The sequence below is a fragment of the Betta splendens genome, chromosome 5, assembly GCF_900634795.4.
Source record: "Betta splendens chromosome 5, fBetSpl5.4, whole genome shotgun sequence".
NCBI lineage: Eukaryota > Metazoa > Chordata > Actinopteri > Anabantiformes > Osphronemidae > Betta > Betta splendens.
Window position 1 is genome coordinate 8576920 of NC_040885.2, and position 26328 is coordinate 8603247.

At 44.2% G+C, this 26328-nt stretch overlaps 3 protein-coding genes and 2 non-coding genes across 5 annotated transcripts; 3 read left to right on the forward strand and 2 right to left on the reverse strand.

The window, feature by feature from the left end:
- Nucleotides 1–14767: 14767 nt before the first annotated feature.
- On the reverse strand, nucleotides 14768–18389 carry LOC114856144 (zinc finger protein 135-like). The gene is made up of 2 exons (XM_029151856.3): nucleotides 18067–18389; nucleotides 14768–17254 (listed from the first exon to the last, which is right to left on the reverse strand). Exons 1-2 carry the CDS (start codon nucleotides 18245–18247, stop codon nucleotides 16332–16334), a joined length of 1104 nt encoding a protein of 367 aa, XP_029007689.1. The 5' UTR covers nucleotides 18248–18389; the 3' UTR covers nucleotides 14768–16331.
- A 701-nt stretch (nucleotides 18390–19090) lies between these two features.
- gnl3 (guanine nucleotide binding protein-like 3 (nucleolar)) lies at nucleotides 19091–23117 on the forward strand. Its single transcript, XM_029151094.3, has 15 exons — nucleotides 19091–19230; nucleotides 19436–19494; nucleotides 19605–19745; nucleotides 19830–19949; nucleotides 20035–20112; nucleotides 20192–20327; nucleotides 20448–20551; nucleotides 20994–21159; nucleotides 21272–21359; nucleotides 21474–21651; nucleotides 21745–21887; nucleotides 22103–22239; nucleotides 22438–22574; nucleotides 22797–22866; nucleotides 22958–23117. Exons 1-15 carry the CDS (start codon nucleotides 19218–19220, stop codon nucleotides 23056–23058), a joined length of 1671 nt encoding a protein of 556 aa, XP_029006927.1. The 5' UTR covers nucleotides 19091–19217; the 3' UTR covers nucleotides 23059–23117.
- On the forward strand, nucleotides 20785–20908 carry LOC114856447 (small nucleolar RNA SNORA47). The gene has a single exon (XR_003786079.1). It is a non-coding gene; the product is annotated as a small nucleolar RNA SNORA47 (small nucleolar RNA).
- Nucleotides 21945–22017, forward strand: LOC114856445 (small nucleolar RNA SNORD19). The gene has a single exon (XR_003786077.1). It is a non-coding gene; the product is annotated as a small nucleolar RNA SNORD19 (small nucleolar RNA).
- A 248-nt stretch (nucleotides 23118–23365) lies between the features above and the next one.
- glt8d1 (glycosyltransferase 8 domain containing 1) lies at nucleotides 23366–26171 on the reverse strand. Its single transcript, XM_029151095.3, has 9 exons — nucleotides 25820–26171; nucleotides 25592–25690; nucleotides 25285–25495; nucleotides 25019–25136; nucleotides 24838–24922; nucleotides 24611–24723; nucleotides 24363–24529; nucleotides 24176–24288; nucleotides 23366–24099 (listed from the first exon to the last, which is right to left on the reverse strand). The coding sequence occupies exons 1-9, from the start codon at nucleotides 25833–25835 to the stop codon at nucleotides 23915–23917; spliced, it is 1107 nt and encodes a 368-aa protein (XP_029006928.1). The 5' UTR covers nucleotides 25836–26171; the 3' UTR covers nucleotides 23366–23914.
- Between the last annotated feature and the right edge of the window lie 157 nt (nucleotides 26172–26328).

A 26328-nucleotide genomic window follows, 5' to 3' on the forward strand; every position in this document is an offset into this window, starting at 1 on the left:
GCAGCCTCTGAGGGCTGAGTCAACTTTAATGCACTCGCTGATAAGAAAATACAACAATCCATTCCTGAGAATAAAACAAGATGGCAGATAAAGGAAGAATAGTTCTGTTCTACGTCATTCACAATTGTTCCCTGAGATGCTTCCAGCTTGGTGGTGGTTCACTATTCACGACTCAGCTTCACTTTCTTGCTTTAACCTGTTTACTGCATTTGGAGAAAGTATAATTAACATTTTCTTCCTGTGCCTGAGTGGGTTTTCACATACACTGGTACATGTTTGTCTACTTGGTTGTTTGTTTCTCCTCCGTGGAGGCTTAGCCAGGGTTTCTTAACATAAGATAAGATAAGATAGGAAAACCTTTAAAAGTCCCACAATGGGGAAATTTCGTCTCACAACAGCACAGTGTGATACAGAAGAAAAAAGTCCATGAACCTGTCTAAGAGTATTTGCTTGTCAAATGAGCTCCACACCTGCTTTAAGATAATAGATAATAAAATAGTTACTTTTAACCACAAACTGGATCTGTGTTAAAAAATCTCATTTAAAAAGGAATCTATGGAAATAATTTAAAATGAATATGTTATATGTTACTGGTCAGGATTACAGTGATTTCCACCTGACAACAACACCTGTGTTGTTCTGCATGTGTCACTGTGATTATCATTAACTCAGCGTCTGGACACACCTGCTCAGCCGTAACTCGTCTCGTGTGAATGCAAAAATGGGCCTAAATCCACAACAACTTTATCAGTTCAGGAAATCTTCCAACGTTTCCTGCACACAGAGCGATGACGGATTTGTGCTGAACAAAAGCACAGTTTGACATCCAGCCTGCCTCCATCCATCCATCCATCCATCCATCCATCCATCCATCCATCCATCCATCCATCCATCCATCCATCCATCCATCCATCCATCCATCCATCCATCCATCCATCCATCCATCCTGCCTCCATCCACCCATCTATCCATCCTGCCTCCATCCACCCATCTATCCATCCTGCCTTCATCCATCCTGCCTCCATCCATCCATCCTGCCTCCATCCATCCAGCCTGCCTCCATCCATCCGGCCTGCCTCCATCCATCCATCCTGCCTCCATCCATCCAGCCTGCCTCCATCCAGATGTCCTCCCCGGCCTGCGCGGACGCAGACAGCACCAGAGTTGGCTGCCAGACAGTGGCTTAATGCTGCAGAGTTCATCAGGTTGACCACAGTGAGCCACGCTGCCATTTATTCATTCCCTGGGCGTCAAGGAGGTGCATCATTATTTTAAACATCAATAACATGCAATCACTGCTCCCCAGATCCCCAAACAAATAAAAGATCAGCATCACGGCACAGGCTGCATTAAACACAAGGCCACGCCTTTGACCAGCTAAACTACACATAATTTTATTAATTTATGGGGATAAGTACTGAATAAAAAGCATGATAATATTAGCAAAAGGGCAAATTCTCATCTCAGACAGCTGAAATGGCCTCGAGCAGGTCCTGTCTGTATGTATTTACTGTTTTAACTTGTAGCTGTGACATCACACACTGTGGGATGATAAATAGCGTGGAAGCGTTTCTGTTGACTCAATTCTCCTCCCAGTTTGTCTCCGCTGGTTCCGGCTGTCGGCTCCGTGCAGCGGTGCAGGCTTCACTCGGCAGAATCTGTGATCTACAGTGACCCCAGGAGTATCAAACCGTGTCTGGAAGTCGCTTTAATTAAGACAGATCAAGGAGGGGACTATTTTTCACCATGGCCCACTTTAGCTGGAGGCTGTCAGCGCCGGTCCAAATCCCCAGCGCCGAGCCAACAGGTGCAGTTGGCAGCGCGACAGAGCGGGAGCTGAGCTAAAATCACAATGGATCCCAGTGGATTCACGTCTGACTCGAGCACCGACTCTCTGTTCGGAGCGGTCAAACATCCAAAGGCTTCGAATTTGGTTGTTTGATAGAGTCTCTAATGTTTTGTCCTTTCATTCAATATGTTGGTGCAGCAGCAGGTCACTGTCTGCACAGGCCACACATCCTACATGGAATAAACAGACACATAATGTGATGCTAATCATCATATTTCACCAAAGAAACAGCAGATGTGATGCAGACAAAAAGCAGCATTTAAGGTCCATGAGCCCTGGCACGGTTGTGGTCCAGAGGGATCACATGATCCATAGCAGCTGGCCATCAGTGGCACTCCAAAAGCCACATGAAATCGTTAATTAACTTAACTGATCATTGGGCTCATAAAACCCTCAGTGGGAGCAGCAGAGACCAAGGGCGTGACCATTTTACAAACTGGACCTAATGTAGGAGCTGGCGTCGAGCTCTGAATGACGCGGTGCTTTCACTGTACACATGAGAAAACCCTTTGTCTGTGAATGCAAGGAGAACGCCGTCACGCACAGCTTCCCAGCTTCCATTGTGTGGATTCTGGGTGGCGCTCGCTGAAGCACGGCAATTTAGGGGGAGAACGTGCAGCCTGCCATCCATCTCGGCTCCTCCCGGGGCCGAACGGAGGGGGGCGGGGCGCTGCGTTCGCTGACCCGCGGGACGCGACGCGTTAACACCGATCCATCCGAACCCTTCGTACAGCCTGTGCTTCTTCATCTGCCAGACGGTGCTTTAAATGTACTTTAGAGTTAAAATATCTTAGTATTCATGAAGGATAAACATCACACACCAAATTGCTTTTAAAATAACTGTTCGTGTTCCTGGGAGCTTTTCTTGCTTCATTCATAGCAGCTCAGTTTAACAGCTGCTTCCTGAGTTCACAGACATATTTCTCCACCCAACGTACAGTGACAGGATGAGTTCGTCTTTTTGCTCACTGGATCCTTTCTCGTGTCTAAATGAAAACAACCGAACCCACAGCGGGAAAAAGTCACAGAGTATTTTTACTTGTCTTGCTCAGGATTAATGGCCTCGTTGTCGCCACTGCCGCTGTCATAATGACGCCGATAATAACTATAGCAAGAATAAATGTGTTTGGATCAAATACATCAATATCATTAAACATAGTTACACTTAAGTTAAGTGCTAAAAGCCTTTGACATACTCTTATATTGAAAATGTAAATAGTCTTGTACTGCTCATTAATAATACATGTTAAGAACGTTCTCAGCTTGGCTGCAACTGCTATGAATCTGTGCCCTGTGACAAAAATATGAATACAGTCTGGAATTAGATAATACATTTTTTAAAATGCGTGTTTAATATTTCCATATTATATAAATTGATTTCAGCTTCACAGCAAATCAATTTTCTTCTTCTACCCTCCAGCCTTGAACCCGGGTTCAAGGTCAAAGATGAGGCAGCATTTCTACAATAAATCAATCCAAATCAAAACCAAAACAGATGACAACATTCTCTAGGATTCCATTTCTGGGAAGTCCAACAACTCCTTCTATCCATCTGTACAGATTTCCTGCCAGCGTGCTTCTGTTTGCTTTAACGTCCTTCAGGCTACGTGACCTGCGAGCACGAACTGTGCGGGGGCGCTCCTCACGCGGGACGAGGACGGACACCGAGTGTTCCAAAGCCTTCCCTGGAGGCCGGTTCTCACACATCCTCTCACAAAAGCCTCATTAAATACAGATAAGCCAAAAAATGTTTCTATTTGAGACGAGAGTGAAATAAAACCCGGAGGAAATAAACGTGAGCGTGTGACTGTTTAGCGCCGAAGCTAAGAATGAACCGAACGCCTTCCTCTGGGTTTCATTTCACTCTCATCACAGATAGAAAACTCATTTCTACTGTAACAATACTTATTAATTTATGTCTCTGAACAACTGTCCTGGAAGAACAAATGATGGTCATGCATGTAGAGTCATGCAGCAATTTCAGAGGATGTGTCGATTTCACAAGGGGCTGATAATCAAAGCTCCAGGTTTTAGTTTCTCCTCTTCAGACGTCTCCATACATACGTCCATGCGTCTCATTGCAACCTGTAAATGAACCTGGTCATGACAACATATCATACTACACATGTCCCGAGCCTTCGTCCGTTCAGAACCACTACAATGCATCACTCAGTGTTATTTTTAGCCTGTGGCCCGTTTGTCATCATTATAGTGAACAATGAGGATAAACGGGTTAAGGATGACTTGCTTACATCCAGCCTGACTGATGACTGGCATCATTTCTCCTCTCCAGACCATGAAACTAATGCTTCGATCCAGCGGTCTGTGCAAAGGTCCTCTTTAATCCCCCTAAATCTGTTTTTGCTTAGTTAAGGCCTCCTGAGAACATAGGGAATAGAAACTCGGGCTCGTTACGGAGCATCACAGGTTCTCCATGGGTCTGGGCTCCATGTTGTTCCGGTCTGCGCACCAAACCGAGGACGTCCCGCCCTCCTTTTCCCGTCGCTCCCTGTCGAGAGCCGAGCGTTGAGCCGACCCCTCACCTGTCGGCCCGTCTCCCGGGATCCTTTGGGCGTGTGACGCCTTTGTTCTTTGTTGACCACAGAGCGCCTCCTGCAACACATCCGTCAGCCCACGCCGTCTCTGACCCGCGGAGGCGTGCAAACAGCCGGGCAACAAACACGGCGCGGTGACGAGGCGCTGAGCGAGGCGCTGAGCGAGGCTGCAGCCGACGACTCTGGACCCTAACGCAGTGGGACAAATTGTCACTAAGGCGCAGACACTTCACAGGCTGCAGACGCAGCTATCACTGTTAGCATCACTCACGGTGGCGGCGCTGTGTGCTCACAGAGTCCAGACACAACAGTCTATTATTATGTTAAATAGAGATTATATGATGTTATTGATATTACTACAGATAAACCTCTGGGTCGAGACTACGATATGATTATCAGAGACAGCTGTGCAAAGCTACAGTGAGGATCCTGGTTCAGTGCAGCTTTACCTCCTCAGCCGTCGTCCTCCAGAGTCGAGTGGAGTGTCGACCCCACGTGCAAACCATCGGATGCAGCGTTCGTCCTGCGGGAAAATGACTCCCATCCAGAAGAGAGCCCTACAGCTTGTTTCCTTGTGCCCTCTGAACACCTGAACTCATCAGCAGAAGCATTTGCACTCTCCTCGGTTTTACATCTTGATACTTATTTCATGCACTACTTAGTTTTGATAATCATAACTGTCTATGAAGGCTCAGACTTTATTCAATACTTTAATTAACTAAGTTAATTATCAATACATATGAACATGATTTCTTTGTCTTTTCATACCAACAGCAAAGATAAAAGAGCATACAGATCACGCACGACGCTGCTTCTCAAAGTCGTGAGGGCTCACAAGGCTGCAGATTGCTTTTAATCTGGAGAGTCAGTGTGGTGCCACAGCCGTGCAGGGATGTCCACGCTAACCTGCACACAACCACACACACACACACACACACACACACACACTGAAAGCCCAGCTATTATTGTGGCCGTGAGTAGGCCTGATGAATCTGCCGCTCGCCCAGCGTGTCTCTCTGCACCAATTAGGACGACAGAGAGAGAAAACCCACCAGTGCCATAACAATGCTGGTACCCACAGATACCCATTACATCATCCGTGTTTGGCTCGTTGGGAAGGGAAAGTGCCCCTGGCCCGTAGCTGTCCCTGCTGGGCTTTGTACTCCCTGACACCTGCCAGCGTGGCTCTTGTTTGGAGCCGTCTGCTCCTGTGCTATGTCCTGGAAAATTAACAGGTTTCAGCATCTGCTTCAGGTCAATACTGCAGCTGTGGCTGGTCTCCATTTGGATCAGAGTCCACGGCCGTGATTGGGCTGCAACTGGTGAGACACAGAGGATGACTGTTCCTCAAACCGAAAATAAAAATAGTGAAATATATGGATATAAAAAATGTAAACGATGTTTTGTTCTGCATATTTGTTTCTATGTTTATATTTGCTTTTTTAGTTCATAATTTTTTGAAAAGCTTTAAAGTTTAATTTATTTACAACTCAAACACTGACTCGTGGAAGCACACGTTACTGCTGATGGTTTTTCATCCACTGAAATAACCTTTTCCTTTTATTTAATGTAACCATATTGTCTGCTAGGACAAATATAGTGAAATCCTCAATAACAATAATGCATCACTCTTATATTCAAGTAAACAGGCTCATTAAAAATGAAATCTGCCAGTGGATGACGGGCTTTTTTTTCATGCCGTGGCTCCACAGTCATAGGCTCAGGGAGATAAACAGTGTTTTCAGCATCAGGTTATCTGATGCTTTGTTTTTGTTTGTGTCAGGGATTGAAGGATTTGAACCTTCACTCAACACAAGTTCACGGTGAACTTTATATAGGCGTCAGGTCACACAGCACAGTTCCTCCTCTCTGCAAACAGCCTGTCAGCTCACTGGACGCTTGCTTAGTTACAATTTGGATAACATTAATCCCGTCACAGGATAAAGAGGTGAATTCGCTTTAAAGGAGCTTTATCAAACACTACAGCATCCATCTAATCGCAGCATCGACCGTTACATGATGATTCACAGCATCAAAAGCTGGAAAATGATTTCGATTTTGCTTCCGATTTGTCTCAATCATGCAGACTACATCCATCATGTAGTTTTCTGTTGAAAGAGCTTTAATAACAGGAGATAAGAAGATGAGCTTGTCCATTTTATGTTGCTGTTAAATTCAGTTTTTGCTAAAAATAGCGCTTTCCTCCTCGCTAAGCCGGATGGTAACCCTGCTCCTTCCCGGTGGTGCGCTTTTACAGCCAGCACACCTCCTGCAGCTTAGTGTGAAATCCTGCTGCAACCTCTCTCACACGCGTCACCTCTCTCTTTTTCCTCCCTGATACGAAGCATAAAGGCAAGTTTCCCATCTCCCCCGGAGAAATGAGAAATGAGGCTGCTCCGTGTTGCTGGTAAGGTACAACTCGGCGCCGACTGATTGAAAACAAATTCCCTGTCATTTGTGGGCAGGAGGAGTCTCGCGAGGGCCACGGGAACCGGAAGCTCCTCGGCCTCAGAGATCACAAGCAAAAAATGAAGTCTCAAAAGTCTGAGACCACCTTTAACTGCCTGTTACTTGAGTGAATATCGCAGACTTTCCATTTTAATCGCAAATGTATGCAAACACAAGTGTGACGTGAATCCCAATGTCTCCGCTCAGTCACATCTCAGCGTTTTGGATTCATCTCTCCCCAGAAGTGGCCGCGCTGCTTTTATCGCGGAGCTGAACGGAGCAGCAGCTCTTTGCAGCCTTTTCTTAGGCAATCTTCATTTCATTATGTATCACAACAACAACTTGACATTCACTCGACTGAAGATGCAGTCCTCTGTGGGAAACAAACCTTTTAGTGGCTGGAGCTAATAGGAGCCTTCTCTCTCTTTCACTGAATACAAATAGAGGTTTGTGTAGTTCATAGTCTGACATTTTACAAAATGAACATATTCGCTTGTTTTGGTTTGTTCTGCGCTCGGGTTTATGACCTCAGTGATGAGTGTATTGATCTCGGAGCCTGAACGCCTCCTCAAAGACTCACGTGACTCAGATCCATCTCTCCTTCAACAGCTTTTCCACCGGTCATTTTGATCCCAGGGATTACGTCCGTACTTAGAGTCACACTGAGATCAGCCAAAATATTCACAAGTGATGAATTTGTCTTTGTGACAAGAAAATCCAGCAACAGGAAGTGCTCACAACTGTTGTGCTTTGCTTTATGCTTTGTCAATTCATTCATTTGAGCCACACAGTGGAGGAATCGATTACACTAATGCAGGCGCCGACAACAGCAGCGATTTAGCTCAAAGTCAGTTCAATATAAAAAATGCTGACTAAGAGAAAAGCCCACAGAGCATGTTATGGCACTCTGATGTGAGACCCGTGCTTAAACAGCAGGCGGTTTAGATGCTTTGTTAAGGCTGTGCACTAAAACACTTCATCTGACAACTGTCACATAACGGCGTCACGCTCTGACAGCGTTTCTACAAATTAAAAGCGTGAACGTTTTGAGCTCGAGAAGCCAAACTACAGAAAATGCGTCAGCAAAATGTTTTTGCTAGTGAAATTAGTGAAACATCTTTCTAGATTTGATTTGTCTCTGAAGGTTTTTTTTGTTGTTTTTCTGAGAATATTTTATTTTGTAAAATGCTTATTGCAGCTCAGAACATTCTCGAAGCAGGTTCATAAACTAGAACATCCACAACATTAAGCTGCATATTTACCTGCTACCGCCCCTCCCCGCTCAGGCCTCTCAGAGGTTCCAGTCGGTCCTAATCTACCTTTTATTCCCTCCCTGCGTTTCACCTCTGCCCTCGTCTTTTCCATCGCTCTCTTTCCTCTGGCTCAAATATTGGAGGAGACAGAGTGAGAGCTGGTGCTCATTGGAATTCAGCAGGCAGCAGCAGCAGTGCAACGGAGTCGTGCCCCTGCTAACTGAACCCAGGTGAACTGACACCCCCCCCCACCCCCCCGGGCCACGTCACATCAGTGGCGTCTGTGGATGTTATTTAATATTTGGATCCAGTTACTTTAAGTCCGAGCACCTGCTGAGTGGCAAACTTCATTTCCACATAATCGCCTGCTCTTCCTCTGCTCTTACTGGCATCGGTTATGCACCGCATTTCCATAACATAAACACACAGCACTATATGAGCGCCGCTCAGGCCGGGAGCTCATCCAGTCTAAGTGGGTTTTTGGCATGTCTCTAGCATAATGTCTTTTTTTAAGGCTTGACGGTGACGTTGCATCACTCACTGTCAGGAATAGTAAACGCCAGCCTGGCTTCTTCACTGAGAGACGTGTGAGAGGCTCCGCATGCAGACGGCATCATCCACTGTTTCAGTGTTTAGATTGAATTCACTGCTGACTGTTTGCTGCAATGAAAATTAATTGAATTAGAAAATTTAAACTACTAATCTTTCATAAATTCACACCAATACTAAGTATTGGTGTGTAAGTGAATAAATACAAATACAAGTAGTAAGTAAATACTGTATTTATGCTGTAACTGAACTGTTAATCATTCATACAAATTATATTTTAACAGTTTAACAATTATAATACCGACGGTCATTTTGCTGCTGTGTTTTATGATTATTATGCTGTGTCTGTTTATTTTGATCTGTGTCTGTTTATTTTGATCTGTGTGCAGAGCTTTTCACTGTCACATGATTGTAGGTCTGAATAGCACACATAAAATGATGAGACAATCCAGGACATCAGACCATGTGTGTGCATATGATGTGTTAGCTGCAGCCTGAGTCTGCACTCAGGGTTAGACTGCAGGTTGTCGAAGCCTGAGGACAGGGCATGAAAAGTGCGAAGTACAAGTCCATCCATGAACGTGCCCTTTAGATTTGAAAAGGTTGACTGGAAAAGAAATAAAACATATGTCTCCTTATACACAATAGCTGTAAGCTCTAAGAAAAAGCCAGCCTACTTTGGATTTTGTAGACAGCTGTGGGATGATTTACAGAGAAATGTGATAGCTGTGCCTCGTGCATGGTCCTGACCGTCACGCCTTCGACCTTTGACCTCATGTCCAGCGGCTCCAGTCACGGGGAGTGTCTGCAGCACAGAGGTCTGGTTTACACGGCAGCAGAAAGAAAGGCTGAACCTGCTGCGTTTAGAAAGCAGCCACGTCCTACATGCAGAGCTCCAGCATCAACGGGGCTCAGATCGCGACCTGAGCTGAACGCTGATCCATTAGGAGACAGACTGTCTCACATAAAGAGGCAGAAACATGTAAACAAGACGTGACTCGCGGTGAGGAGCCTAAATGTTGGGGATGAGGAGCGACAGGCGTCACAGACACAGAACCTGAAAACCAGAGCCTCCAACCTGCTCCTTGGTTCTCCATCATCACATGCATTCATGTGCTTTTCCCTTTTGAATGGTTACATTTTTGACTTTTAAATAAAATCTTCATGTGTTGTCTCAGTTTTCGGATTCGCCGGGTTTATTTTCTCACAGCTTTAAAGCACCTTCGCCTCGAAGGACGGTCTGATCGTTGAAGCGGAAACGCTCGGCCGCGATTGACTGAGCTGAGGCGTTCGCTGTCTCACGGGCTGTGGTGCCTTTTTTTCAGCTCACGCCTGGTTTTGATCGACGCACCTCAGCGACCGACGGCCCAATAAGCAGAATCACCTCTGGAGAAAGACTGAGAACCAATTTTCATTTATTTTAAGTATATGAAGCCTGATGCATCTGGCCTTGAACCAGAGGGTGATAGAGAGAGATGAGTCCTTCATGCAGCAGTGAACTTATAAGTTCATTTCATAATAAATATTCTCTAAGTGCGTCTCATTAGCAGCAAAGCTGTCGTCTCTAAACACCTGTTTACAACGACTGCAGTTTCTTTTGATGAGTGACTCCACATTTCAAACAGCGAGCACTTCTTTGTTTCTTTTTGTTTTATTTTTCTTCATGGTGGCGAATATTTCTCACTGAGTAACATTTCATGCATTGTCTTCCACCTTCCACCCTGCAGCTTTTTCAGCGTCCTGCAGCAGAGGTGCAGCGGCTCACTTCACTCACTAACATCCTTTCTCCTCTCCTGGACAAAGGCCAGTTCATATGCTGGCTTGGTCTTTCCAGGTTATCGACTTCCAGAGGAACTCTTACATCAGGACAATTTATTTCTAGGAACAGGCCCCTGGACCCGCGTGGGGCTCCCTCTAATCCTAATGCGTTCATCCAAGTCTGGCCTCGCTGAACCTGCTCGGCCCACGAGGGCCAAAGCAGCGGGTCGTTAGTGTGTTATGAAACTCCATCTCTAATGAGGCCCAGTAAACTCGGTGGCCGGTGAACCACAACCCCTCTCCCCCTCTGTCACCCCCCCCTCCCCTCGTCCCACCTCAGTCACTCAGTGCAGCCTCTCTCACAGACGTCGTGATTCCACTCGTTTCTCCGACCGCGGTGACGCATCTTCTTGGCGAATCACTCCAAATGCCTTCAATTAGACTAAACCCCCCTTTTTATATCAGCTCGTGAGAAAACCAAGGCCTGAAAGCACAACATTTAGCGAGAGGAGCGTCACAGCACACAGCGTGTGACTCACGCATCCATACCTCCCTCCATTCCCTGTGCCTCCCTCCACTTTAAACTACCCAGTGAAGCAGAAAGGCCATAAAAAGATCTTGGTAAAAGGACATCATGTTTTGCACTGTGTGAGTGATGGGCAGGAGCCGGATGCGAGCAGGTCCCAGTAATAGTCTCCAGTATGGACCAATAAAACCACCACGATGTTTCTGCTTTTAGATGCTCCTTCTTAAGATGATGCTGCATTGGGTGATGGATGCGAGAGGGGACAAACAAGCAGTGAGTTTGTACTGGGAGTATTATTTTGTAGTAACACATGTCCCGTAGCACAAGCATCAGACCTACCTCATCCTCCAGCACCTAAATCTTACCTTTGTCACTGCCCGTTAATTTGCCGTCGCTCACGGCGTCATAAAGCGCCGGGCGGCGGTGATTTATTCGGCCACTTACAGGTGATCACCGCCGCTGTAGGTGCAAAGTGGCACCAATCTCCCTGTTTGCCCGGATAGCGCATTCAGAAATATGAGCAAGCGTGCGGCCGTAAAGAATAATGGCCTCAGACTGTACCTGTGCGCCGCTGTCAACGATAAGAGACCGCGGTGAAATACGGCGGCGCGCGCGAGAGAGAGAGAGAGAGAGAGGGAGAGAGAGAGAGAGGGGGAGAGAGAGAGAGAGAGAGAGAGAGAGAGAGAGAGGACGGGGGAGGGGGAAAAATGAAACAGGGAGGAGAGTCCGGCCTCGTCTCTAATAACCCTACAAAGAGTCATCCGCGTTTGTTGTTTTTGCAGCAGGGCTGTGATTTCCCGGCTTCTGGTGTGTGTGTTTAGTGGAAATGAAACCAGATACTGCACATTTCTCTTGAATCCTTGGTGACGTAAATACACCAGAACCCGTCACAGGACACATGTTTAAGCACTTTTTAAGCACCGGTAGCATCTCACAGCCCTCAGCTGTTTCCTAAAGGTGCTGGTAGAAGGACTCTGAACACAAGTGGGTCCTGGAGGCTTGTAATCCTATTAAGGGCTAATTAATTTCATGTAATGAAAGATCTTCCATACAGTAATTACTCCACATGGCACCACATTAGTGTAAAGCTTAGGTTTTTCATAGCACGAGGGGCTGGGCCTCGGTGACGGATGAGGTCCGAGCCAAAGTGGGCCATTTTTAAAGCAGCTGCTTTTACGCACTCGTCTAATTCAGAGCAGACAGATCCAGCCTGTTTTCAACGCCGGGAGCAGCGGCGGCCTTTGACTTGTGACCGGTTGCCTTCCACTTGCCTGGGAGCACCTCATTAGTCACTAGCCGCCCGTCTGGCCGGCCCTAAAGTCACTTAAGCTGCTGCCGGCACACAATATATGCTTTCATTTCCACAGTCCTTCAGAGGCAGCGGCGATGGAGATGAAGGGGATCAGGGGGAGGCAGACGTAATCCCAGCGTTTCCCCCCGTCAGACAGGCCAGACGACGCGGGGGACGTGAGGTGTGCGGGAATTATGATACGGTATGACTGGGTTGAGCTCATGCCCAGATGAACTCACGATGAGGCGTTCCTTTCTAGCGAGAGGCCACAGTATGGAAGTGGTTCTGTGTCATTGGGGTTCAGAGCCTCCGTGGGATGGTTCCGTCACCAGGCTGCAGACTTAGAGAGAGCTCTGACTTTCTGGAAGTGGATGCGTCCCGACAGCGCTGAGGCGGTTTTCCGTATCTCCTCCTCCTCTTCCTCCTCTTCCTCCTCCTCCTCCTCCTCCCCGGCCGCCGCAGCCTCAGCAGCTGCTTTGAATGAGCGGCTCAGCGTCGGTGACTGTGAAAACACACAACGCGCCAACGCTCAGTCTGTGCCAGAAACGCGGCGGACTGAACATATTTCCACAGCTGCTGCAAACAAGCCAACATAAATATTTAGGTTATAAATTAACCTCGAGTGTTACACGGCAATCGTCAGGGACAGAACTATTTTATTGTTGTTCAAACTCATCTTTGTCGGCTGATGAATCTCAAGTTTGTCATGACTGGAGCGGATGAACAGTCACCGTGAGCTCTTGTCCACGGTGACTGTTGGATTCTGTTAGATTAGCCATGCAGGGCTGGGTCCTTCTGTGACCTTTGAACTCTGACGTCTGTCTGGAAGTTGATGGGATTTTTTTTTTGCCTTTTCATGGTTTACAGAAACAATCTGGCCTTTGAAGAAGATCAATGTTCCTCTGGTCGGTCCATTAAATATGAAGCTAAAGCACCTTATTAGCTTATTTTTTCTGATGCTGATTCTTGATGTTGGTCCTGTTACATATGAAATTGGTCAAACCACAATTACTCGTCATGCGATCCTCGTGGGCTGCGAGCCGCCACCGGCGCTGAATGCCTAAACTGGACTGTGGGTCCGGTCCCTGGAGAAGTGTCTCTGATCACTCAATCAATCAAAAGCTGTCACACACTGAAGCCCCGCATGGATTCCAAAATATCACGGCTATTTTTAGATCCTAAGAATGTGGTGATTGATCACATTGTTGCCTCCGTGTGACGTGTGCAGCGTCCAGTCCAAGACCAGTCCATTTGTTGCAGTGGATTGCGGCTGTAGATCGTATACATCAGCTGCTGGACAGAATCGCTTTAGTTCCAGTAACTGTACTCTGAGCACTTTACGTGATGCAATAAGTGAAACCATGTGAGTCATTCAGCCTAAAAACTGATAGTTTTAGAAATGTTATAAATGAAGGACAAGCAGTTTGCTGATTCTGCTGTTTTTTTATATTTATAACACATTTTTCATGATGGTTGTTGAAATCCTAAATAAGCTCTAAACTACGTGCTTGACCAGATGCAATTGATGTTTATATACTGTGGATAATAGACACACAGTAATTCTGGTTCTGTCATTCGATGTAGGGAAATTGAGAAAATGAAAAAGCCAGGTTGAAAATATAAAATTTGTGATAGAACAAAACAAAAAGTGTCAGATGTTTAAGGCATCATAACATTTAGAATGCGTTAAAAATTCATATTTTCTACTTCCTCAAATATTTTTTCATGTTTGATGACTGTGTTTCATAGACCACCTTTTATTACTGACAAATGGATGGTTAATGGCTCTGTGTTGCAGACATTGTGGATGTTACTGTAATTAGACAGAATTCCTCCACAGAGTCATTCTCGTGGCTGATTGCGCTCCCTGGTTCAGATTTGATTGCCGGTGACTGGGTAATGTAATCACATAATAACAAAGCAGAAAACTTCTGACGTGCCTCCGTTTAAAAGCTTTGGAAATTAAATTTTAGCAAATGAATTGCAGCATATGAGCCGCATCAGGGCCGGTCCTCTGGCTGCTTCCTGCTGTGTGCATCCACCGTCGCCCGGGTGCACGGTGAGGGAGGCAGCGTCTCCCTGCAGATTAATAGCAGGTGTTTGACTTTCACTGGTTACGTCTTTATTTAGTGATTTGTCTCGGTTCGTGCTGCAGGCAAACACCTTTATCACCTGCATGTAAACAACATCAATTATTGGGCCGGTGATAAATATCTGGAAATGAAGTGAGTTTTTCTGCAAGTCTTGAAAAGCATATTTCACGAAGACGTTCTAAGTGATTATACGCTGCATAACCTCTATTTGAACCTCCTTCCTTGTGCATTAAGCAAAAAAACAGGCCACTAATCACAACTGATACACACATTACCATGCAAGGAATTTACCGAATGTTTTTAACCATAAAGGCCATTCATGTTTCAAATCCTCTTCACACTCAAAACCTTGAAAATGGAAAGCACACCACCAGGTGTTGTACATCTGCTACTACAGAAAAATACTGTAACTCATGCCTGGCTAACAGAAATTACAACACAATGCTACATTTGATACGCAATTACTACTTTATTAAAAATAACATTTAATATGCAATGATACAACACTGTACATTAGAATGTGTGCTGGGAGAGCTAAGGTGTCCCAGAGAAGACTGAGTGGAGGACTGCTGGTCAGCTCAAAGGACGTGCTGTCGCCATCTTATGCTGCATTCATTACATGTAGTGGATCGCCTCACATTCTTAATGCATCACGTTATGCACTTCATCTTTCTGGGGAAAAATCGGTTACAAGTTGTTATTTATTTCTGCAACAAGCAGGGACGAATTCAGTGGAGAATCCCCACAAACCCTGAGCTTTTTTTTCTTTTTTAAAGGCGCGGGTAATGAATGCAGCATTAGTCCTGAGAGGAAAAACGGTAACTAGAGGTTCCGCAGGTTCAGTCCAAGATGGGCAGAGGAAGCACCTGATCCCACAACAAACTAGTGCTGAGGCCACTCTTAAAGATGCCTCACATGTGAAAGACTACTCTGGTGCAAACACTGGTGAACGTTTTTTAGACTGAGACCTGTGAGATAATATATCACACAAAGGTTCAGTTAATACTGTACGGCCCTTTTATAAAGTGAGCTTCTGCATGACGTGGGACAGATGCTACAGTGCATCAATAGAGACACCACAAAATGCATGGCAGATCAAGACTAGTGGTATGTTACAGAATATCACATCATGTATCACAACAGTCTCACTTCAGATTTGTCCATATTTTAATGGAAAACATTGCTGACACCGGCAGTATTTAGCTCTGCAACCAGTTAACGGCACGGTGAACAAACAAAGCCCCTTTCTCACATGCACATGCAATATTTCCCTGAAACAAGAATGCACCTCAAACAGGTGAAGTCCGTGCATGTATGAAAACGAACACGATCCTCTGGAGACAGTCTGGGGTGCACATGTGAAAGAGGCTTGAGTGAAAATAAAGGTAAAAACTAAAAGAGGAACATGCCAGATCAGACACCTCCTTGTTTATAAAATCAGTCCACAGTTCACCGTTTCCCTTTATTCACTATTTTTACATTGGCTGCTAAGTCCGAAAACAAGTTTGTCAACTTACAATCCTAAAATCACAAAAAATGAATTCATTTTAGGTCCTAAAAGAATGGTTAGAAAATAAACGATAAGTCTGTAAGTTTCAAAGTAAGCATGAACTCAAGTGCCTGGGTGAGCTGTGACTGTGCTGCATTTCTTAATGCCTCTCTGACTCAAGGCATGTGTGGAAGACGTCTTCATGCTAATTATATGACCAAGGAAATGCTACATTATTCAAAAAGCTAGCTAATAACTCAAATTGTGTCTCAAGAGATTTAATATTCAGTGGCAATACAAAATTATGTAAATTACATACTAAACTGGCTTATACAAATCCTACAGAGGGACTATGGTACGGAGGAGTATTAGGTTAGTTTAAAAAATCTAACAGTAGCAGAATCCCTAGTTCATGGAAAAAAAGGAAGAGAAAAGCTTGTCCTAGTGGCAGCGACTGCAGCTTTGCTTGTTTCCCCCATCAGTATGACTCCAACTGGGTGTTTTGACAAAAACACCGGCATCATTGCCCTGAGAAATACGTTCCCTCACGGCTGTGGGTCTGTAGATGCCTTTTGATTTTGTCTGAGCGGCTGAAGCACTTCCCGCATACCGGGCAACTGTACGGCTTCTCGCCTGTGTGGATCCTCATGTGTACCTTCAGGTGAGCCATCTGCGTGAAGCCCTTGCCACAAATCTGGCAGCGGAACGGCTTCTCCCCCGTGTGGCTGCGCTGATGCTCCTGGAGCCTGCCAGAAGAGCTGCAGCATTTCCCGCACACGCCACATCGGTAAGGCTTCTCCCGCGTGTGCACTTGCACATGAACGTGCAGGTGGCCTATGTGACTGAACGCCTCGCCACAAACCTTGCAGCAGAAGGACGACATGTGGCCTTGCAGTGGGGACTTTTGATGAGGGCAGTCCACGGCATTGGCTCCTTGGTTGCGCATGTGAGGGGGTTGTGCTCGGTTAGCTCCAGTCCCGTTTCCCTTGCCACCAACCATCTGTCCCCCATTCTCTACCCCAATAATATCAATGTTGTTCTCGTTTGAACAGTTTGGGTTGACAGGCGCGAGAGGCTGAGCACCGCTGTTGGAAGAGGCAGCGCCTCTGTGGCCTCCACCACTCTCTGCCTTCACATGCCTCGCTGCGCCTCGAGATCCAGGATCCCGTTCCCTGTTCTCCACCCCGCCGCCGCTCTGAGGGAGGCTGGACGTATGAGGGCCATCCTGAGGATACTCATTAGCAACACGCGGGGGAGTAAACATGTTCTCTGGTGTGCTGCAAGAGCCATGGCCGCGAAGGTGATCATCTCCTTGACTGGTCCGGAGGTCTCTTTTGTCCTTGATCTGTATGGGAATACGCTCTTCGTGACCCATGCTCGGACTCCATTCACGCCGTGGATGCTCGCCATCCTCTTCCTCCAACAGTGCCATAGACGGGCGATCTGACAAAACAACAGGAGGGAGATGCTGAGCGGACATTGTTTACAACTCAGCAGCAAGCACACACGTGCACCTGGCTCAGACTGCACATCTGCCAAATAGCATTTCATAGGATTACCTTGTTTACTGCTGAAATATGTTCATATCCAATTGCCTTAACTGACGACTTCATTAACTAAAACAAAGTGGTTGCAGTTTTCCTTAAAATTAAAAGCAATGTGACACTTCTGCTCTGACGCTGGAAACTTAACATTTTACTGGATTAAGGACGTACGAACCTATGTGATGTTGCTGCAGGATATTATAATATCAGGGCAAGTTTGCTTACTCAGAGGAAACATTGAGGTAGTTAATATAAAACAACTGAAATATCGGTTTTACACATTCATGAGCCTCATTATTTGAAGCATCCCATGGAGCCGTTTTAGTCCTATACGCGCTGAAGAGATGATTGAAACCTGCAGTAAGCAAACACTGACAGCATGCGAACGATGCGTGTCTCTAATAAACAAACCAAAGGTTTAAAATGCACAGGAGCACCGAAATACAGCTACATGCTAGCCAGGGTTTATCACACTAGTCAGCTAAAGTAGCCGATTGGCTAACGAACAAAGGTTGCTAACGTGTTAGCCGCTCACAATAACAGCTAACGCCAACTAGCTCCCCATCGCCCCAAAGTTAACTTGCTGGGGACTGTGGCGGCATTGGTCCGTGTCTTTGGTGTTTGTCCAGTACGCAGCCCAGCATAAGACCGTCCCATGGGCTCACAACATAAAGGGCAACAGCTGCACCGTTAGCTTTCAGCGGAGCTAACCTGGCCATATTTCAATCCCAGCTTCTCGCAGCCTGCGTCTCAGATGGTCGTTCTCCCGCTCCCTGATCGCTATCTCCTCCTGGTACTCCAAAATCGTGTCCTCGACAGACTTATAAATCTCCTGCGCTGCAAGCATAAGTCGCTCTGTCAAAAAGACGTTCAAGAACTGCAGTTTGGTCATTTTCTTGGGTTGCACGGATCTTCTGCCTCATCCAAAATGGACCAAAAAAAAGATGCTCGACCCAATCACGTGACCCGGAGTAGTAGTAATAGTAGTAGCTCTTCTTCTTCTTCTTCTTCTTCTTCTTCTTCTTCTTCTTCTTCTTCTTCTTCTTCTTCTTCTTCTTCTTCTTCTTCTTCTTCTTCTTCGTTTAAATTCTGATAAAGTCCATGCCGTCCTAAATCCCAAACATGACTGACCTTTTTCCTAATTATTTGAGGTGAAGTAACACAAATAATGATAACAAACTAAGATAAAATACAGACTGACATGGCCCAGCATTTGTTTTACTAATGTTGTCATGATGATAGATCTATGCAAATAATTTATCCCTTATTTTTATTTTGTTGGTGAAGTGCTTATTTTTGACGTTATCACACTACTTCACAGGTCATTAGAAAAATGAAATGATTTCCCCGCAGAATGGTTACATTATTAGTTAGTCGTAATTAGTCATAATTGGTCTTTATTTACCCATAGGGAAACATATAGATTACCAACAGATAATGCAACTACACATTTGTGAGATGTGGGTTAAAACGTTACCATATATATTGCTAATATTATTTTATGGGCTCCATAAAATAATATTATGGATGGACTATGGATATTTTGGTCGCCCCAGTTATTCCTTATTTAGAGAAGTCAATCTGACAAAATGTATTTTAAATTTATTTTTATTTCTATTTACATATTGACCTTCTGTGTAATAACTAGACCTGTTTATATTTAAATTATCAATTATTGAAGACAGAAAAGCAAAACATCAAGAGCATGTACCAAACCTTCCTCCTCCGGTTCAGCAGGTGGCGCAATATAAAATTACGACAGCTACTTCCGCCGCTGAAGCGGAAGTGACATAACGCCACACTTGTGCGCTTCTCCACGTGTGAGAGCATTTCATTCACATTGGCAGATCAGCAGCTTAGTCATGAAACGACCAAGTAAGTAAATTTACATAGCGTTAGCAATTTTATATAACACTATATAAGCTATATTTTGACTTAAGGTAAACAAAATATTCAAGACTGAATTCGATTACATTACTTAACATTATTAAAGCTAATGGCTGCAAATAGCCTATACTTTAGCTTCGTGCTTCGCCAAGCGTTTAGTCAACCTTTAATATATTTTATATTTTTCTTACAGAGTTGAGGAAAGCGAGTAAGCGGTTGTCGTGTTCCAAACGTTTTAAAATACAGAAAAAGGTAAGTTTAACCAACATTAATTAATATGATCGCTGCTCGTGTTTCTAACATGTTTGACACACATTCGTGCGAGCACGAAGGTGAATTACACGCAGTTGTTTTGTGTGTAGGTCCGAGAGCACAACAGAAAGCTCAAAAAGGAGGCAAAGAAGAAAGGACTGAGCAAACGGTCGAAAAAGGATCCCGGAGTGCCCAGCAGTGCCCCCTTTAAAGAGGAGGTGCTCAGGGAGGCAGAGGAGAGGAGGCTACAGGTTGGCTGTCACTCGTGCTTCCTATGCATTTGTATCACGAACGGGTTTGTCCTTTTTTTTAAGTCAAGGAAATTCTTGTCATAGATTTTAGAGGAAAAAGAAAAAATAAAACAGGCTAAAAAAGAGGAGCGAGCGAAGAAGAGGAAGAATGAAAAGGAGGCTGCAAGTAAAGAAACAGAACCGAAGGCCAAAAAAGCCCGTAAAGTAAGAGGCAAACTCCATACGCCACTGTAAAATCGCACAGTAATCACTCTGATGTTGACTAGTGTTTCATGTCGTGTTCGTACAGGAGGAAGGGAAGTCTTCAGATAAACGGGATGCATCAGGCAAAAGCTCAGAACGATTCCTTTGTGCCGAATTAAACAAGGTAAGACAATATTGTCATTCTGTTGCCAGAAATGGTGTTAATCAAAAATGACATAAATTCTCTTTACGCCCCTCTTTAGGTAATTGATGCATCTGATGTAGTAATAGAAGTCCTTGACGCACGGGACCCGCTGGGGTGCAGGTGTCCACAGCTGGAGGAGGCTGTGCTTCAGAGGGAAGGCAACAAGAAACTCCTTTTGGTTTTGAACAAAATAGGTAAATATACAATATTTATCCATTGCATAAACCTGTTGTGTATGAGTTTGTGCAAGGATGTGGAACCATGATTATCATAAATTATATATCTTTGGATTTACTATGTTTGTTTCTATGTAGATCTTGTACCAAAGGCAAATGTGGAGAAGTGGATTAATTGTTTACAAGAAGACTTTCCAGTTGTGGCCTTCAAAGCATCAACACAGATTCGAGACAAAACAGTGGTATGAGTTGCATTTTACATATTCATGATTTAAACAAAGCCTTGACCCTGCAGAATATAGGCGTGCATGTAAAAGCTGAGTTTGTCTGATGTCAAAATCAGACCATACTTGTTTTGATGCACTTTAATTTATGTTTCCAGTTGTGAATTCATTGTTATAAAATGAATGAATAACTATACACAGGTTTTTTTTACTATGATCATACTATGATGAAGAGAGACTGTTTTAATCTAAGGAGGACTGAGAAGGTTGAGCAGCTTGTGTTGTGCTGTTATAACTGGTTATAGCCTCCAACAGTAACAAACAAACCACCTGATCAACTCACTCTGTACTAAACAGAGCTGATAGGTGTGTTTGTGAACAAAATTAATATAGCGCATCTAAATAAATGCTTATATGTGAACACTACTTAAAGGACATTCATTCGTTTCTTTTTCATCAGAAAGAAAAGAAGAAGAGGAGGAGGATAGTGCCCTCCAATGAAATTCTAGACAGTTCTAAAAGAGCAGTCTGCTTTGGGAAGACCTGTCTCACTGAACTGCTTGCAAGTTACGCTTCTGCTAACATCAACACAGACAATCAGCCTTTTCTCAGAGTGGGTGTAGTTGGTAAGTACTTCTATTCAGTTAACTAATTTTTACATGATTTATCTGCTTTTATCTGCTTTCAGTTTGTGTATATGGATCTTCAGATGTGACACCACCCTTTTTCTACCCTCAGGCTTTCCTAATGTGGGGAAGAGCAGTCTCATCAACAGTATGAAGGAGGTTCTGGCCTGCAAAGTTGATGTGAAGAGAGGCAGCACAAGGTGAGTGGAAAAATAAAGAATTTAAAGACTAGCTCTCATTAAATCATTAATTATTTTATTTATTGTTTATTATTGTAACATACCTGCTCATTCCATTTTTACCACTATTTCCAGATCAATGCAGGAGGTGCATATATTGAAGAACGTGAAGTTAATAGACAGCCCAGGAATCGTGGCTTCAGCATCCAACCCAGCAGTCTCTATGGCTCTGAGGAGCCTGCAGGTGGAGGAGGGCAGGGAAAGTGTGCTGGAAGCTGTCAGGAGTCTTCTTAAGCAGTGTGATAAGACCCAGGTAGGGAGTGCTTACACCACTGAAGAGAAATATATTGTAATGTTGGTAGCATGTGGACATTCTCGTTCAGGTTCTCTGCTCTCCCTGTTTCAGATAATGCTCCAGTACAATGTTCCAGACTTCCGAAACTCACTGGAATTCCTGACCCTATTTGCCAAAAGGAGGAATGATCTGCAGAAGGGTGGCGTGCCTAACACTGAGAAGGCAGCCGTTCTTTTCCTTGCTGATTGGACAGGGTGAGTAGTTGTGTTTTCCTAAAGTAAGAAAGGTTAACCAGCTGCTGGATATTTGTGTGGAAATGAGGACAAAATGCAATTCTGGATTCATTATGGAGACTAATAATCCAACTCTGATCCAAACACTGAGCCAGCATAACTGTAAACAGTCAATATGGATATTAGCTAAACAAAATAAAACAATGTCTCATTTGCTTGTTGCGCTGTGTTCTCAGAGCCAAGCTGAGCTACCACATCAAAGCACCAGAGACCATTAGCCGTCCTGCCTACCTGTCTGACGCTGTGGTCACTGAAATGCAGAAAGGGTGGGATCTAAACAAATTGAAAACAGGGAATGAGGATACTCTGAAGGGTGAGTATACAGGATTCAGTATAGGTGATGTCATATCTGTGAAAACATTGATCAGGGAAATGATGAAAATCGGTGTTGTTCAGTTTTTGTCTAGTTCATTCATATTATAGTGTATAGCCAAGCTTAATTGTAGTGGGATTTAAACTCTGGAGGCCAAAAGACACGTTATCTGTAGCTAAGACATGATTTCTCTTGTAGGTGTAAAATTCCCAAACCAAGCCAGCAGTATAGGTTTCATCTCCAAGGGCCCAACTGCAGGCCTGCTGAATGTCAGTGGTGCATCAGAGGACAAACCTGGCACGGCTGCCTCAGAGAGTGAAGCAGTGAAGGATGAGGTAATGTATGTTTTGCTGAGATTTTAGAAAAAGGAGCTGATTCTAATAATAAAATCGGTCCGGCTGCATGGAAATGAGGACAAAAATGCAAGCTGAGTTGTTTATGATGTCTTCTAATCCAACTCTGATCCTGCTGCCTGGACTTTTTTGCGTGACTAAAATAAATCTGTATCTAGAGACTTATTGGAATTTAAATAGCTGAAACATCTGTTGTTCTTGCAGCCTGAACAAACTGGCAATGAGGAAAATACAACAGAAGAACTAGAGATGCCACAAAAGAAATCTCTCAAAGGTAAATCCAATTCAGAGTTTCCCTTCATGTTTCATATTGCTGCAAATCTGCATCAATTTTGTGGTGTTTACATCTTGGCTTGTCTTTGCAGTGAAACCTGGGAAAGTGCAGTTTCATCCTGTCCCCATGGACATCAGCTTATCTACAGTTGTCACTGATGACGCCTATGACTTCAACACAGACTTTAAATGAGCCTACAACAGATGTTTGTCCTGCCAGTTGACTAATTAAACAAAAACTATCGTTTGGTGTGTGGCTTTGACTCGTGGTTGTGTATGTATATACATCTGGATTTCTTCTACATGTTTATCATGAAACATCAGTTTCTGCCCCCAATCAAAAAATACTGTATATAGACAACCTATAAATGTAATAAACACTTTACAAAGATTAAATCAGCTCATTGTGGATCATTCTAAATTACTGAAAAAAGTGCAACTGCTTTGCATGAACATTTTACAATTATTCTTGGGAGACAATCTTAAATAAAAGAAAACTCTAAGGATAAAATTTGGGCTTTTATTTTACAAAAATGACTTTTACACCAGCAAGGAAAATGTAAAAAAAGGTTTAACAAAGGTATAAGAGTATGAAAATTTAGTGTAAAGATTATCTGTGTTGGAATTGACATAAAAGCATTGAAACACAGTTAACCATTAGGCAGAACATAGTGTTCACTTGTGGCATAGTTAGACATCTGGGGCCAATTAACCTGACTGCAAAGAGCTTGGTTTTAACTGTTATCTAGAGCTAATATCCATTTTTCCACAGGAAGTATTGCAGTGAGTTAAAGTAAGACAATTGCATTGCTAAAACATTAGAACCTTAATTGGGGGTTTGATAGTCAAACACCACCATGTGTACCAGGTCAACAACAATGCACAGGGTTAAGGATAAAGGTAATTGTGTGTCATCAAGGGAACAACAGTCTCCAGGGCAGAATGCAAATAGGGTGGCAAGCTAAAGGCCTTATTTAGTTCCTGAGGTAACAAGACGTAGTCCTGCCGGGACAGGGCTGGTCAAAAGGTGCCTGAAATACACTTTAGGTTTAGTTGTCCCCTGCATGTCTTCTCACAGGACTAAATTTTCCTGTGGGGTCTGGAACAAACCACTTGTCCCAAACATCAGAGAAGGCGGACGCTCTCCCCCAAGGCTTATAGTGTCCGTTCCAGTGAAGGAGTTTGGCAGCTTTGATAAACTGTGGTGAGTTACGGTTTCCGGCACCAGTAACACCTGAAAAACATTGTTTGTCACTGTTTTACACTTTACTTAAAATGAATAAATCGAGCTGTTCTGTGGGAGGACTTACCAAGGTGTCTAACATGCCACATGGGGTCGATGGTAGAGTGATGTTTGTAGAAAACAATGAGCAGTGGGGGGGTGGTGATGCTCTCTGCCAGTGTTTTACTGTACAGGTCCTCCCTGCAGAAGGAGACATTACCACAAAATGACACAGCAGTTCAAAAACTAAGGTGTGTTTTTACTTGACCGCTGACCGTGTGTTGAGCTCCATCCAGTGCTCCAGCTGCCAGGTAATGTTTTGGTTCCTCCACTCAGTCAAGTTGGCGATGATGACGCCAGGGTTGAAGGAGCAGGTGTTAGCCCTCATCCCCAGCTTCTTGATGGACTCCTTTTTGAAGTCCAGGAAACCTATATAGTTATTCTATTTAAAAACAAAATTTCAAATACATTTGTTACCATATTATAAGTTTCCATAGCTGAAAGCAGTTGGACACCCGCTCACCTGGTTCCCAGCCCCTCGAACAATGCCCTTGGCAGATGCTGAATCGCAGTCATCTGAAAAGGCAGCTGCGTGTCCTGGTTTGAGGCTGGTGTCATAAAGCTCCTGAATGTCCCCTGAGGTCCAAGAGAACAGACAAAATCTATTGAATAGGTTATTGTACTTACAGCTATACGATTCTTTATTACATTATACATACATGATATGGGGCAAGAAAACACCAAGAATACCTTGTACAATGATATCGTCATCCAAATAGATGGCTTTCTCTGCATCAGGCACGTATGCAGGCAAATAAAACCTAGCAAAGGTTAACTGGAAAACATATCAATAAAATATGGTTAGAATGAGCTGAAGAACTGCATGGACACATTTATTCTGGGAAAGTGACGACATATTGAGTTGTCTCACCGGTTTTGCAGCCTGTAGGGTCTGAGGATCTTTGGATACCTTCCCATTCAAAATCTTAGTGTTGAAAACAACTATTTTGAATTTTATATTTTTCAACTTTGTCCTGCTCAGCCACGTTCTGTTGATAAAACAAAAAAAAATGTTATGTCAAACAAAGCTACATCGCTAAAATCAAATAGGGGAAAGGGAAGTCACCTTCCTTAAAGCACAAAACTATTGTAATGGCAAAATAATGGTGTCAACTCAAGCTTGTTTTACTGCCTTACTTTAGGTGATCCACTGTGTCATTCATGGTCACAATGGTGAAAACCACGTTGGCTTTGCTGTTTTGGTAGACACTGTTCATGACAGCAACCACAGCACCGAGTCTCTCCTCAGCAGCCGTGATGAGGACGGGTATCTCCTCCCCTTTCCTCACCAGCTCTAGTCCCAGGTCTGGAGACAGCTCAGACTCAAATGGCAGAACTGCTGCTGCATCTGGATCAAAGTACATTTGGAAAAATTACAATGAATTTGGGCATAAAATAGACATTTTCACCACGGTTCCAAGTTACTGCACAAGCACAAACACACCTGGATGTTCCTTGTGCAAGAAGTCACTCAAGTTGAGGAGGTTTCGTTGAACTATGATCAAGAAGGCTACAGCCAACAGCACGAGGATTATCACGTTTACTACGAGACAGGATAAAGAGCAGGCGTTAGTCAGTGTCGGCGTGAGCTGTTGAGTCGCTTTGCCCCACGCTGTGTTATCTACACACAATAACAGGCATGTTACAGACATGCATGTACCAGCTGCCTCACCTCTCCTCAGAGTCATGATAGCGGCCTCATCCGTCCGTTCAACAGGTCTGATCAAAGCGAAATTCCAAACAAAATAACCACCGACTGGTTGTATTAGCTGTCGGGCTAAGGTGGACTCAGGTAAACTCTGCTGCGTGGCGACCGCATAAGCTCACAACCACACCGTTTGCAAACCATAGGCTTTAACTCTAAGCTCATACAACAATTAATTAGTTTACACAACGCGGGAGACGGTAAATCAGAAAATAGCAAGCAGACGTAACGGGAGTTGTAGTTTAAGCCTGCAGCCAAACTGCCAACTCAACATCAAGTGTATCTTCCATCACGGCCGCTCTTCGTAAAAGATGGCCACACGTTTGCCTGAATTAAAAAAATCACAGTAGCCTAATTTACGAGTACAAAAATATATTATCGCTACAGTTCATATTATATATTTTACCATGTGTTGATTTATGGAAATATAAACTAAAAATATTATGTTAAAATGCAGCGAAGACTTAAAATTTTTA

Bases quoted from the DNA above. Each gene is read 5' to 3' on its own strand.
- gnl3 (XM_029151094.3), top strand. The intron at 19,950-20,034 runs GTAAGAGGCAAA...GTGTTCGTACAG, and splicing joins AGGCCAAAAAAGCCCGTAAA to GAGGAAGGGAAGTCTTCAGA. The intron at 21,360-21,473 runs GTGAGTGGAAAA...CACTATTTCCAG, and splicing joins GTGAAGAGAGGCAGCACAAG to ATCAATGCAGGAGGTGCATA.
- glt8d1 (XM_029151095.3), bottom strand. The intron at 25,496-25,591 runs GTGTGTTTGTGC...ACTTTGATCCAG, and splicing joins CTTGCACAAGGAACATCCAG to ATGCAGCAGCAGTTCTGCCA. The intron at 25,137-25,284 runs GTAAGGCAGTAA...TTTTATCAACAG, and splicing joins GACACAGTGGATCACCTAAA to AACGTGGCTGAGCAGGACAA.
- LOC114856144 (XM_029151856.3), bottom strand. From the start codon at position 18,247: ATGACCAAACTGCAGTTCTTGAACGTCTTTTTGACAGAGCGACTTATG. The intron at 17,255-18,066 runs GTTAGCTCCGCT...TTGTTTTGTCAG, and splicing joins TGGGATTGAAATATGGCCAG to ATCGCCCGTCTATGGCACTG.